Source organism: Alternaria metachromatica (genome assembly GCF_023757995.1).
Source record: "Alternaria metachromatica strain BMP 0045 chromosome Unknown scaffold_25, whole genome shotgun sequence".
Taxonomy (NCBI): domain Eukaryota; kingdom Fungi; phylum Ascomycota; class Dothideomycetes; order Pleosporales; family Pleosporaceae; genus Alternaria; species Alternaria metachromatica.
The window spans coordinates 19330-31918 of NW_026055516.1; the positions used below are offsets into that span (position 1 = coordinate 19330).

At 52.3% G+C, this 12589-nt stretch overlaps 6 protein-coding genes across 6 annotated transcripts; 4 read left to right on the top strand and 2 right to left on the bottom strand.

Annotated features, from left to right (window-relative positions):
• Positions 1 to 406: 406 nt before the first annotated feature.
• On the bottom strand, positions 407 to 1776 carry J4E83_008486 (uncharacterized protein; the record flags this gene model as incomplete). Its single annotated transcript, XM_049335383.1, has 2 exons — positions 407 to 1457; positions 1772 to 1776. 2 exons carry the CDS (start codon positions 1774 to 1776, stop codon positions 407 to 409), a joined length of 1056 nt encoding a protein of 351 aa, XP_049185390.1.
• A 486-nt stretch (positions 1777 to 2262) lies between these two features.
• Positions 2263 to 4061, top strand: J4E83_008487 (uncharacterized protein; the record flags this gene model as incomplete). The annotated part of the gene is made up of 6 exons (XM_049335384.1): positions 2263 to 2377; positions 2476 to 2821; positions 2870 to 2882; positions 2932 to 2991; positions 3050 to 3784; positions 3837 to 4061. 6 exons carry the CDS (start codon positions 2263 to 2265, stop codon positions 4059 to 4061), a joined length of 1494 nt encoding a protein of 497 aa, XP_049185391.1.
• A 532-nt stretch (positions 4062 to 4593) lies between these two features.
• Positions 4594 to 6518, top strand: J4E83_008488 (uncharacterized protein; the record flags this gene model as incomplete). The annotated part of the gene is made up of 2 exons (XM_049335385.1): positions 4594 to 4914; positions 4962 to 6518. 2 exons carry the CDS (start codon positions 4594 to 4596, stop codon positions 6516 to 6518), a joined length of 1878 nt encoding a protein of 625 aa, XP_049185392.1.
• Positions 6519 to 7141: 623 nt separating this feature from the next.
• J4E83_008489 (uncharacterized protein) lies at positions 7142 to 8721 on the top strand (the record flags this gene model as incomplete). The annotated part of the gene is made up of 4 exons (XM_049335386.1): positions 7142 to 7208; positions 7260 to 7488; positions 7541 to 8052; positions 8114 to 8721. The coding sequence occupies 4 exons, from the start codon at positions 7142 to 7144 to the stop codon at positions 8719 to 8721; spliced, it is 1416 nt and encodes a 471-aa protein (XP_049185393.1).
• Positions 8722 to 8877: 156 nt separating this feature from the next.
• Positions 8878 to 10230, bottom strand: J4E83_008490 (uncharacterized protein; the record flags this gene model as incomplete). The annotated part of the gene is made up of 5 exons (XM_049335387.1): positions 8878 to 9192; positions 9254 to 9759; positions 9823 to 9867; positions 9922 to 10067; positions 10124 to 10230. 5 exons carry the CDS (start codon positions 10228 to 10230, stop codon positions 8878 to 8880), a joined length of 1119 nt encoding a protein of 372 aa, XP_049185394.1.
• A 921-nt stretch (positions 10231 to 11151) lies between these two features.
• On the top strand, positions 11152 to 12006 carry CBR1 (NADH-cytochrome b5 reductase; the record flags this gene model as incomplete). Its single annotated transcript, XM_049335388.1, has 1 exon — positions 11152 to 12006. The coding sequence occupies one exon, from the start codon at positions 11152 to 11154 to the stop codon at positions 12004 to 12006; it is 855 nt and encodes a 284-aa protein (XP_049185395.1).
• Positions 12007 to 12589: the final 583 nt, after the last annotated feature.

Here is a 12589-nt window from a genome sequence, read left to right on the forward strand (position 1 = left end):
CATCATCATGGACTTGGACTTTGCATCATGGGCGCATTGGGGGAGGGGCGTAGCAAAAACGCAGCCATAACTTGACGGCTTTTGGCATAATCATGCATTTTGGAGAGGCGTTGCGGTGCTTCATTTTGCTGGCATTGACGCTGCCCAGTTGGGCTGGCGCAGCGAAGGGGATTACATTGGCGTAGTTTGTAACGACGACGACTACGAATGACCAATACCCTGGATGACCACTACTGCTTTTTGCGCAGACTCATCGTCTAGTCTTTTGTGACAAAAGGCAAGATGGAGATTTGCGACTTGTACCATATATCAAAATGCATTGGGATATCCTTACCTCTACACACATGTTCATTCATCTCAAGATTTCGCACCAACCCCCCTTTTTTCCCTGTTTCTTCACTCCACTCTACTTCAACACAGCAACCAATCTCCCACCACTGACTTCCCGCCGCCTCATCCGATCTAACCCCGCATTCACGCCCTCCAACCCCTCCACCGTACCCACAACATCCGGCGGTACCAACATCCCTTTGGCGAGCAGACGTTCGCACCACGCACTAAGCGCCTCGCCCACTTGCGGCACTTCGTGGTATAGCTTGATAGGCACACTGTGCAGCGCAACGTCTTTCGGTACGTTCTCCTTCGGCAGACCCGTCAAGCCCACGAGATGAGATCGCTGCGCCGTAGAAACGGGGGTATGCGGTGTCGATGGCGGAGTCGGCAGTTTGGCTTGTGATGACGATGGAACAGTAGGATGTGCAAGAGCGCTCATCAAGTGCACCGCTGTTTCTCTACCCAGCGTGTCGAAGCCAAATCGCGCGCCTGTCTTCCCCGTATAGGCGCGGATTACTTCCACCGCTCTTCCTGGATCGTGGGCGTCGACGAGATAATCTGGTCGCGCTGCTTCCGAGGTCAGAAGTCTGTGACCGTGTTTTACGGCATCGACAACTGCTATGACTTTCACCCCTGCTAGCCGCGCTATTTGCATCGTGACGAACGCACAGACTGATCCTGCGCCCCAAATAACCAGATTATCTCCGGTCTTGATACGTTCTTTGGCGCCAATACTATGGAAACATTCTTGTCGTATATCACCCGGTATATCCTCCTGATCCAGACTCCGTACAATACCGAGAATGTCAGGCCCGTCCTCAATGTCGGAGAAATCGAGGCCGAGACATATTCCTAGTGTGAGGGCGGCGGAGACAAAAGCTACGCCTAGGATACTGCCCGAGTTCAGAGAGAGGTTGGGAGGCAGGCGGATGGTGTTGAAAGTGGATGCGATGCTGTAGTGTTGGTATGCGGCTTTGCGCGGGTCGCGGTAGTCGGTTGAAGGGACGAGGACGCGGTCGCCTTTTTTGATGCGAGACGAGGGTGTTGTTGGGGTGAGGAGGACTGTGCCGCTGTACTCGCGGCCGGAGATGTAGGGGAGGGTTGGGATGCCGAAGTTGTAGTCGCTGGAGGGATGTTAGTTGTTATGTGGGTGTGGTGTTGGGTGGGCGGTTCGTACGGTGCTTTCCAGTCGATCGGGTTGAGGCCTACAGCTTGCACTTTTACTAAGAGTTCGCTGTCGTGTTGGATGCTTGGGAGAGGGTGGTCTGCGGAGACTTCGTATGGCTGGCGTATCGCATGGAGTTTCAATGCTGGTTGTACCGTAGGAAGCGTATCTTCTTTGCCTTTTCGTTGGGCCTGTTCGATTGTTTTACGTCTTTTCGATACTGTATCTTTTGAAGACGCTGCTGTGATACTACGAGTTCGCTTGACTTGCAACATCATGAAGATTGAAATTCAGGTTGCTCAAGGTGTGTGCCGCTTGCGTTGGTGGCAGGTCGATTCTCCTTCAATGCAACTCCTCAACTGGCTTCTGATCGTCAGCTTTCGGGTTTCTGTTTGCGACCTCTCCGGGAATACGCATGTAGATTACTCAAGTAGGTTAGATGCGATCTGCCAGTCTACAACAACGACACCCTAGGTGCGCGAATAATTGTTGTCATTGTGGATTAAGATGGCATAATACGCATAGTCGGCATACTATCAATTTACCGCCTCAACTTACCGTCGCGTAGCGTAGATAGAAGGGCCTACATCGGAGACAAACATATAGTGATACCTCGGGGTTGACGTGATGACGCATCCCGCAGATACCTAAGCGATTGCGTTTGTGAGCGCTCAAAGCACATCATCCGACCTCCAGAACCACGACACTTCTTCCGCACGATACCATTCGATACTTTGCGAAACAAACAACCATTGATTCCTACCATGGCGAAGCGAAACCGAGAGAATGGTGTTGCGAATTCGAAGAATGCAAGGCGAAAGACTGATGCGACAGCGAAAGGCAAGAAGAAGCTGATCATCAATGCCTTCGTTGAGATGTGTAAGTTCACGTGACGCCCCCTCATAAAGCCAATGTACATGGGAGAGCAGCAAGTCGATCGTGCAACTTGCCATTAGCTAACAATTAACATCCAATAGGCAGTGGCCATCAGTCACCAGGCCTGTGGAGACATCCTGATGACCGTTCGCATGAGTTCAACAACATCGAGCACTGGGCAGAGCTTGCGAAGCTGCTTGAAAATGCCAAAATCCATGGTATCTTCGTAGCCGACGTGCTCGGTGGATATGATGTCTACAATGGCAATCTTGATGCTGCGAAAATCTCAGGCGCGCAATGGCCAGTCAATGAGCCTCTGGCCATTGTGAGCGCCATGGCAGCAGTCACCAAGAGCATCGGATTCGGCGTGACTGTCTCGACAACATACGAACAACCGTACCATCTTGCTCGGAGATTATCGACGGTCGATCATCTTTCGAAGGGAAGGTGAGGCATCTGTTATCCTTATCTGGCTCAGGGACTGACTTGATCTAGACTTGGTTGGAATGTGAGGCGATGTGCTTCTTCGATCGTTGCATGAATAATAACCTTTACAGATTGTGACCAGCTATCTTGATTCGGCTGCGCGTAACATGGGTATGAAGGAGCAACTGCCGGTTAGTGTTTCGTGTACCTCGGCTTGGCTTGGCTAGAGACTTTGCTGATACACTTCAGCATGACGAGCGCTATGCGCAGGCTGAGGAATATGTGAAGGTCATGTACAAGCTGCTAGAGTCTTCTTGGAGAGACGATGCAGTCGTACTGGACCGGAAGAGTGGCGTATACACGGTACCCGATCGGGTGCGCGAGATCAACCACGAGGGAAAGTACTTCAACGTGCCTGGCCCTCACATATGCCAGCCAAGCCCGCAACGTACGCCTCTCATCCTCCAGGCGGGTGCGTCGAAGGCAGGAAAAGCCTTTGCAGCACAAAATGCAGAAGCAATATTTGTCTCCGCCCATGTGCCCGAGGTCTGTGCGAAGAACATCGCAGAGATCCGACATATTGCCTCTTCGCAGTTCGGTCGGGAAGGGAAGAACATCAAGTTTCTTGCCCTTGTAACACCCATCATCGGTCAAACCGAAGAAGAGGCCCAGGCTAAGCTTGCAGATTACCGCAAATACGCGTCCTTGGAAGGAGCGTTGTCGCTGTTCTGTGGTTGGACTGGCATTGATCTCGGAAAATACGGAGACGATGAGGAATTGCGTCACGTCGAGAGCAACGCTGTGCGATCTACTGTCGAAGGCTACGCTCGGTTTTCTCCTGGAACCTCTAAATGGACGAAGCATACAGTCGCGGAGCACGTGAGCATCGGTGGAAACGGTCCCATTCTTGTTGGAACTCCATCCCAAGTTGCGGATGGGTTGCAAGTCTGGATTGACGAGGCCGACGTTGACGGTTTCAACATGGTGAGTCGTATCCCGATTATTGTGGTAGTAGTGACTCTGATGCACGAGCTAGGCGTACGCTGTCTTTCCACAGTCGTTTGTGGACATGATTGAGCTGTTACTTCCCGAACTCAAGAAGCGGGGTTTGTTCTGGGACGATTATGCTGTGCCTGGTGGCACTTATCGCGAAAACTTCTATGCGAAGAAGGGACAGAAAGGGCCGCTTGAGGAGCACGTGGCATCGACGTATCGGTGGAAGGCGGGAGTCGATGCTAAGGACCACGTCATTCCGGAGTGATGAGCAAATGCGATTAAGCAAGCTGAAATGTCGTGTATTTGAACAAAGTCAAAGGCTCCAAGAGGTTCGATACGTCCTAAGATCTGGTGTAAGTGACCGAGATGCCATATCAGTATGCGTCAGCTTGGAGATGTGCATTGTAACGCGATCTTGCTCTGAGTTGCATCCTGCCATAGAGAACGACACCGTCGATGTCTTCTTGGGCATCGCAAATTTGCCCTAGTTGCTGTCTCCCTCTAGAGCGCAAGGTCGCGTCAGTACAGGGGAGCGAGCACGACAACCACCGCGATTGCTGCGAGCCGATTTCGTCAGCAAGCGGAGAAAAGACGTGATTGCCCTTCTGCCCGACCGGCGGCTCTGCAGGCCGGGAAAAGATAGCGAATCTAACAGCGTCTTACGGCATCGGTGCTTGAGAACAAAGTTGGTGATAGCGAGGCAGCTTACCCTGGGGCTTTAAAGTCGTCATGGGTAGAGACGTGCGTCCGACGAGAAGTGATCATTCCGACAGCGAGGAACACCCACCGCTTACATAATGTCGCCAAGACCAGTCGCAGCAACCGCGACCAGTCTAACTGCTTCGGGGCAAGAGTCAACACCATCGCGACGCGTCGCACAGCTCGCAAAACATCTCGCGTCAGCAGAAGGCACCAAACAAGATGAATCTCACGCTGCCTTGCCAACTCCTTACCCCGTTTCGAAGCTGCAGTTGAGCCCAACGCAGTACATTGATCATGTACGACGGCTTCGCGTCGCTGTTATAGGTGCCGGTCTAGCTGGTATCAATGCAGGTATTCTTCTGCCGGCGAAAGTGCCGGGCATCGAATTGACCATCTTTGAGAAGAATTCCGATGTTGTAAGTGCACACAAGAGTTGTGGGAGAATCGCACTAACAAAGTGCAGAGTGGCACGTGGCTTGAGAACGTGTACCCCGGAGTACGATGCGACATTCCATCTCATGTGTATCAAGCGACATACTCGCCCAACACGCAATGGTCCGAAATCTTCGCGCAAGGCGCTGAGATACGTGACTATTGGCAGGCGCAGGCTAAGAAGCACGACGTCTACAAGTATGTCAGACTTCGGCACCGCGTCGACGAAGCGGAGTGGGATGATGCACACTCCAAATGGCGGGTGACGGTGCGTAGCCTCAAAGATGACACCACATCGACGGAGACCTTCGATTTCGTCATCACCGCCATTGGCCGGTTCAACTCTTGGAAGCTACCTGATTATCCAGGCTTGAACGACTACCAAGGCCATCTAAGACACACGTCGAACTGGGACGTTTCGTTCGATCCGACGGGCAAGAGAGTCGCTGTCATTGGGAACGGCGCAAGTGGTATTCAGGTCGTGCCAAATCTACAACCCATTGCAAAACACATCACTCACTTCGTTCGCAATCCAACATGGATCGCGACATCGTGGGCAGGCGATGAGCGGACTTTTGAGCCACAGCCATACTCGCAGGAACAGCGCAAGGCTCTGGAAGATCCTGGAATGTATCTGGCCTTCAGAAAAGATCTCGAAGATCGATACTGGAGACGATTTCGAGCCATGATCCGTGGATCGACTGAGAACCAAGGCATGCGAGAGCAGTTCATTGACGTCATGAAGAAGCGGGTAGCGCAAAAGCCCGAATTGCTCGATGGATTGATACCAGACTTCGCCCCGCATTGCAGACGACTCACACCGGGCCCTGGCTACTTGGAGTCTCTCACCGAAGCGAACGTGGAGCTCGTCAAGTCGCCTATCAAGCGTTTCACACCTTTGGGCATTGAAACGACCGATGGCAGGACTTTCGAATTTGATGCGATATTTTGCGCGACCGGTGCCAACACCGATCTCGTTCCACCGTTTTCGATCAAGGCGCGTGGAGAGGACCTCCACGAAGCATGGAAGCCCGGAGGTAAATGGGGCTTTCCATACACGTACTTAGGGTTGGCCACACCTGGTTTTCCCAACCTATTCTTCCTAGCCGGTCCGCATGCTACCGGCCCTTCGGGCACAGTGCCGCATGGTGTAGAGACGTCACTCACTTACTTCGCCAAAGTACTCCGCAAAGTCTCTTCACAAGGACTCAAGTCCCTAACACCATCGAAAGAGGCAACAGATGACTTTGTCGACTACTGTGACGCTTTCTTCCCGACCACAGTCTTGACCGACAAGTGTTCGTCTTGGAACAATGGCGGAATTCCTGGACAGCGTATTCACGGCTTATGGCCTGGTTCAGCTGCACACTTTACCATAGCTAGACGGGAGCCCCGATGGGAAGATTGGGAGTACGAACGCGAACACAAGGGCAATCGCTTCGCCTATTTTGGGAATGGGTACACTGAGGCAGAGCTCGATGAATCGACTGACTTGACCTCATATCTCAAGGCGCCTGGCCAGGAAGTAGATTTGAGGGATCTTCATGAGCGCTGGTGGGATGTGCCGGGTGCAGAGAGGAAACCATAGATACTCGTATTGAGCTGTTCGAATAGATGAGTGCATACTCGCTCGCCCACAGACAATCACTCGCAAATTGGCCCGCTCCAACAGGTTCGTGGTTCCTCGCTACAAGTCGCACGCTTTTCGAATGTCACATCGTGCACTGTGGTTCACGATCTTGGATGAAGATTGCGTAATTACGCTACTGTTCTTACCGCGGTTTCGTCAGTGCCCACTAGGCCTTATTTCGTACCCACGCCGACCGTTGAGGATGACTGCCCCATATCGCATCGTCAAGTACCTTGGAGATGGCGTGCTATCCCATCATCATGCCGTGTCCGAGGTACGACCGGAACAGCATACCGTCAGGCCTCTCGCTGCATCTGGAGCTTTTCCGATGAATCTGGGACGATGTTTTGGGAATACCGGAGACGCGGCTCACGAATTGCACAGGCTTTGTATCGAGTGGAGCTCGGTACCTTCGTGTGCCGAGTATGTAGCTTTATGGCGAGTTGTACTAACGCAGTGTGGTATGAAGCATTGTCGCAACATTCAGGTGCTATATCTATCAAATGGTTCCAAGACGCCGAGTATGACGGGCATCAGTACATCTGTTCATACGGTATTGCCTTTCTGCAGGAGCATTGAATATGGCCAACTCAGACACCTCCGTTGAGTATGGCAGCGACGAAGGAGTTGAGAAGCGAGACTATCCGGGTGAGCATCAAGGGATCCAGTATTCAAACACAATAGACTCACAAATAGCAGTCAAATGGTACCGCTCAACATTTTTCAACATGACCATCTTAGGACTCTGCAACTTCAGCGCACCAGGTATCTGGGGTGCAATGAACAGTCTCGGTGCCGGCGGAGCCCAATCACCACATCTCGTCAACGCAGGCAACGCGCTTACATTCTGTCTTATGGTCGTGAGCTGCTATTTCAGTAGCGTAATCGTGCACTATGTCGGGATCAAAGGAGCACTGATCTTTGGAACGTAAGCAAACACACCCCGTATCAGCGCATAGCATCACTAACGCGAACAACAGCATCGGCTACGCCCCCTACGCAGCAGCGCTTTACACGAACAACCGCTTCGGAACCGAGTGGTTCATCTACCTCGGCTCCTCACTTTGTGGCATTTCAGCAGGAGTCTTCTGGATGGCCGAAGCTGCGATCGCGATTGCATACCCCGAACCCTGGAACAAAGGAAAAGCACTGGGGTATTGGCTCACATACCGGCTTGCTGGACAGATCCTTGGAGGAGCTATCAACCTTGGTCTCAACGCGGATCGCGATCAAGCGGGCAAAGTCACATACACTGTGTATTTGATCTTCATCGCTTTGCAATGTGTTGGACCTGTGGTGGGACTGTTCTTGAATAGTCCCGGTAAAGTCCAGAGGAAAGATGGGAAGAAAGTCAATTTGGCCATTCTAGAGAATCCATGGGTCGAGATCAAGGAGATTACGAGGCTGTTCTTTACAAAGCGCTTCTTACTCATCCTTCTTTGGATCGGCCAAGCTGTCTTCGCTGAAGCAGTGTTCTTCACCTACCTCGCTCGTAAGTGATATTCCCTACCCCGAATAGCTTTCCATTGCGCCAGATATTGACTCGCAGATAGTATGGTTCTCCGTGCGTGCCCGCGCTCTCGGGTCGTTCCTCTCCGGAATCATTGCAGTGACCTGTGGAAACCTCCTCGGCCAATATCTCGACCGCACCAAGATCCCTCTGCGTACCCGCGCACGCAGTACCTTCTGGGTCATCGTCATTCTACAAGGTGCCTGGTGGCTCTGGGCCACGATACTCGTCACCGAGTTCCGCGATTCGAAACCGACATACGATTGGACGTCACCTGGCTTTGGGCGCGCTTTCGCCGTCTTCATTTTTCTGACTGCTGGCTTCCAACTCAACTACCTGTTCCTATACTTCATCATTGGTAGGCTAGCGGTAGACGAGCCCGAGGTCATTCGCTATGCTGCGTTGTTGAGAGGGAGTGAGAGTGCTTGGCAGGCCGTTAGCTACGGTATTACGAGTTTGACTGTATTCGCTGAAGTTGGAGCTGTGTATTGGAACTTTGCGTTGTGGGGTGTGGCGATATGGCCGGCATGGTTGGTGTTGAGAGAGTTTGGGGTTGGGGAGAAGGTAGCCCACGCGCAGCCTGTCGAGGGTGGCTCAGTTGACTACGAACAACAGGAGGTGGAAGGAATACGAAAAGGTTTATCGGGCTGATAGGCATATTTGGTAGCGATGGAATACGCGGCGCATGTTTGAGACGAAAAGGTATAATGCATTGAACTGTATAGACGCTATGATCAGTTCGCCATGTAAAAAAAGAATGATGGAAAAAAATGCACAGAGAATTCCCAGCTTTCCAGCTACAAGAGCCTAGAACTCCCGCCCAACTACCGATGGCGAGTCCTCATATTTGTAGCATAGCACGCCCTCGCCTTCTTGATTCATGGTATCCAGAACCTCACGAACGGCAACATCTTCGGCCATGAACCCCATCCACACCGGTGTGTCTAGTGTAGTCTGTTCAACGGCGTCAGCAGGAGGTCCAAAGCCCTCTATGGTCCTTGGACCGCCGATGTCAGTCAGGCGGGCGGGATCGCGGCTCTGCCAGAGCGTCCACATGTAGTCGAGCTGGCAATGGTGAAGCCAGAAGAGCGGGTCGTTGGGGGAGGAGTAGATGTCGCTTATCTAGATAGGGTGTTAGTATGAAAGGACATAGAAAGGATTGCAATAGGACAAGGTTACGTACGTCACCACCAATAGCCATGTGTCCTAGACCATGCGGCGACTGGAATGCGCTCGTACGAATCTTGTCCTCATCTTTGACGAAACTCAGCCCATCGATGAAAGCCTGGAGCTGGTAGTAGTTCTTTGCTTCCATGGTCGCCGGGTAGATGTCTTCCCAGCCGGTACTTCCATTGAACAGATCGAAGTCAACAGCACGCGTCAAGCAGCGCGGGTTTGACGCCAGTGATTCGACCGGCCCGATGTTCAGAGACGTATTTCCAGCGAATGGCCCGTCCTTGATGCAACCATCTGTGCCGGAACCGTCGCCACCAAAAGCCTTCAGCACAGGTGAGGGGGAGATGGAGCCATTGGCGTTGGTGGACGGGTTGTCGAGAGTCCAGTCCCAATAGGGTTGCGCACCAGTGTAGTTGCATTCGGAGCGAAGCACAGATTCGAAGACCCAGATGGCGTAGCGGTGCCAAGGTAGGAAGACACCAACAGTGTGGATGCCGTAAATTGTGATGTTGGCTAGAGTAGGCTAGTTAGTATGGGTCTTATTTCGGTAAGCAATGTCTCACGAAGGGTACTTACCAGCAGATTCAGGATCATTGGCGAGCGAGGGGACATCTTGACCGCCTGTCGCACTTTGTTAGTTGACATGTATGCTCGTGGATGATGCTTAGTATCAACCTCGTGTAGCGTTGATGTGTAAGGCGACAAAGTCGTCAAACCTGGTCTTCAGAGTGCTGAAAACTTCGGTACCCTTGGAAGGTGCCCGCTTCAGACATTGAACGGCATCAATATAGGCATTTTGCTCAGTAGCGTTTAGCGTACGCCTATAAGAATGTCAATAGAGGCCACAGACGGGTAGCTTTTGCTCCAAAACACATACCACTCCTTCCTGATCCGCGGGTTGGAGCAGCTACCTGCGGTCCCATTGACAGGCAATGCGCTACCCAGCGAAGCGATTGTTAACGAAAGTAGGGCGGATAGACGCATGATGATGAAATTCAAAAAACGAGTGTGGCGGATACATTAGCTACTGCGGAACGAAATGCTATCTATATAGAGGTTCCACGAGATGTCTATGCATCCGAAATATGACAGAGATTAAACCTCCATGAATACGATGAAACGACGTTGAACGGGTCTGCCTTGTAGATCTTATGTCACGTTAGTTCACGAGTCGTGCTTCGGTCGCGGTTCCCTCAACGTTGTTGCACCGAGTCTGTGGAGCGGAAGACACAGAGCCACTGGGGATTCGCTGATCAGCATTAGCGTCGGCGTTGCGTGGTCTTGGTGATCTATTTTGACATGTAGCATGTCGGTAGCTCGAAGTCGGATGCGCTGAACAACTAGCACCCGCATCCGACATTGAGCTACCATGTCTCTCGCGTGGTATACCTAGCAGTTGGTACGCTCAAACGCACTGTTTGGAAGTAATGTTTCCGCTTTCGGTAAGGTCTGTCCAGCATCGACGCACGCGTTCCGGGGAATTTTAGGGCGTCATGGGCCTCTGGCCACATAGTGTTGAAGCTCTGCGAGATGCGTTGATTTAGGGGTGAAGTTCAGTAATCACGTGCCAAGGCGCCTGAGCTCGCATCAATGCGAACCAGGATTATGATGTAAAAATCTGGGGCTGTGCAAACAGTCAAATGTTGTCGCAAGTTGGTCAATTGATGTAGGCATCTGGTGGAATGAAGAGATTCTGGGTGCGATTCCCCAATGCGCGCATGCGATGCGATGATGCGCTTGAACCCTGCCAAGTCTCGTCTCAGCAGCCAATCGGGGGGATAGGTCGTCGGGGAATTGTCACGGCGACCCTGTCAGTTCTCCTTCTCCCCACCTCTTCACTTTCCTTATCCTCTCCCCCCGCTTCCTACCTTACTTAATTGCTCCTTCCCCCCTCGTGAGCCGACAATGCCATCACTCATGGAGCTTCTACCTATCGCGGTAGCTTTTGCTGCTGTCATAGGAGGTTTCCTCTGGTACAGCAGCAGCAGCGGTGGAAGCCGCAAGGTGTTGAAGCCGACGGAATTCCAGGACTTCAAGCTCTCGGAGAAGACTGTCCTCTCGCACAATACCGCCATCTACCGCTTCGACCTCCCTCGCCCAACCGACACCCTCGGCCTTCCCATCGGTCAGCACATCTCCCTCGCCGCTACCATCGCCGGCCAGCCCAAAGAAGTCGTCCGCTCCTACACACCGATCACATCCGACGAAGACAAGGGCCATGTCGACCTGCTCATCAAGTCATACCCCACCGGAAACATCTCCAAGCACGTCGCGAGCTTGAACATTGGAGACACAATCAAGGTCAAAGGCCCCAAGGGAGCTATGGTCTACACACCCAACATGGTTAGGCATTTCGGTATGATCGCTGGTGGCACTGGTATCACGCCCATGCTCCAGATTGCGAAGGCCATCATGCGCGGACGCTCTACTGGTGACAAGACCGCCGTCGACCTCATTTTCGCCAACGTCAACCCCGAGGATATCCTGCTCAAGGACGACTTGGATGCGCTAGCGGCCAAGGACCCCAAGTTCAATGTCCACTACGTCCTGAACAACCCACCCGAGAACTGGACCGGCGGCACTGGTTTCGTTACTGCCGACATGATCAAGGAGAAGCTGCCCGCGCCAGCGAGCGATGTTAAGATCCTCATTTGCGGGCCACCGCCCATGGTTGCGGCCATGAAGAAGGCAACCGAGAGCCTGGGTTACGCCAAGGCAAGGCCAGTCAGCAAGCTCGAGGACCAAGTCTTCTGCTTCTAGATGCTGGGATGTTGGTTCGCAACATATATTAATTAGATATTGACATCTCCGACTAATTGATACCATTGCATACACCATAATATCCCCCCCAACACCACTGAATCACTTTATGCGTGCATGTTATTATTCTGAAGCCCGTTCGTATTACAAGATCCACTGACTAGCATTCAATGGGAGCCTACTATAGCAAAGTAGAAGAAGAACAATTGTAAAATAATTACATGTATGTAAAACACTCAAAGCGCTCATCCTCGACGTCCGAAACATATCATAATGCTAACGCGAAACGCCTTGCCAAAAACAACAAAACCATGCGAATGCCAACCGGACCCAGGGTATTCAGAGCTCGTAGCGCAGCGTAACACAACAGTCCAGCAGCCACCTAAATAAACGCCCTCGACCTGATTACAACACGAACCGTCCTCTTCCTCTTGATAGTACCAGTACCCGCAGCGCCGATACCGCCAACAGCGCTATCCCCATCGTCACCGGGTGTAGCCTCGTCCTCGTCATCCGTAATCTCTACATCCATTTGATCGCCCTCAAGTGGGGAACCACCTGGTGTATCGTTCCCCAGAACCTT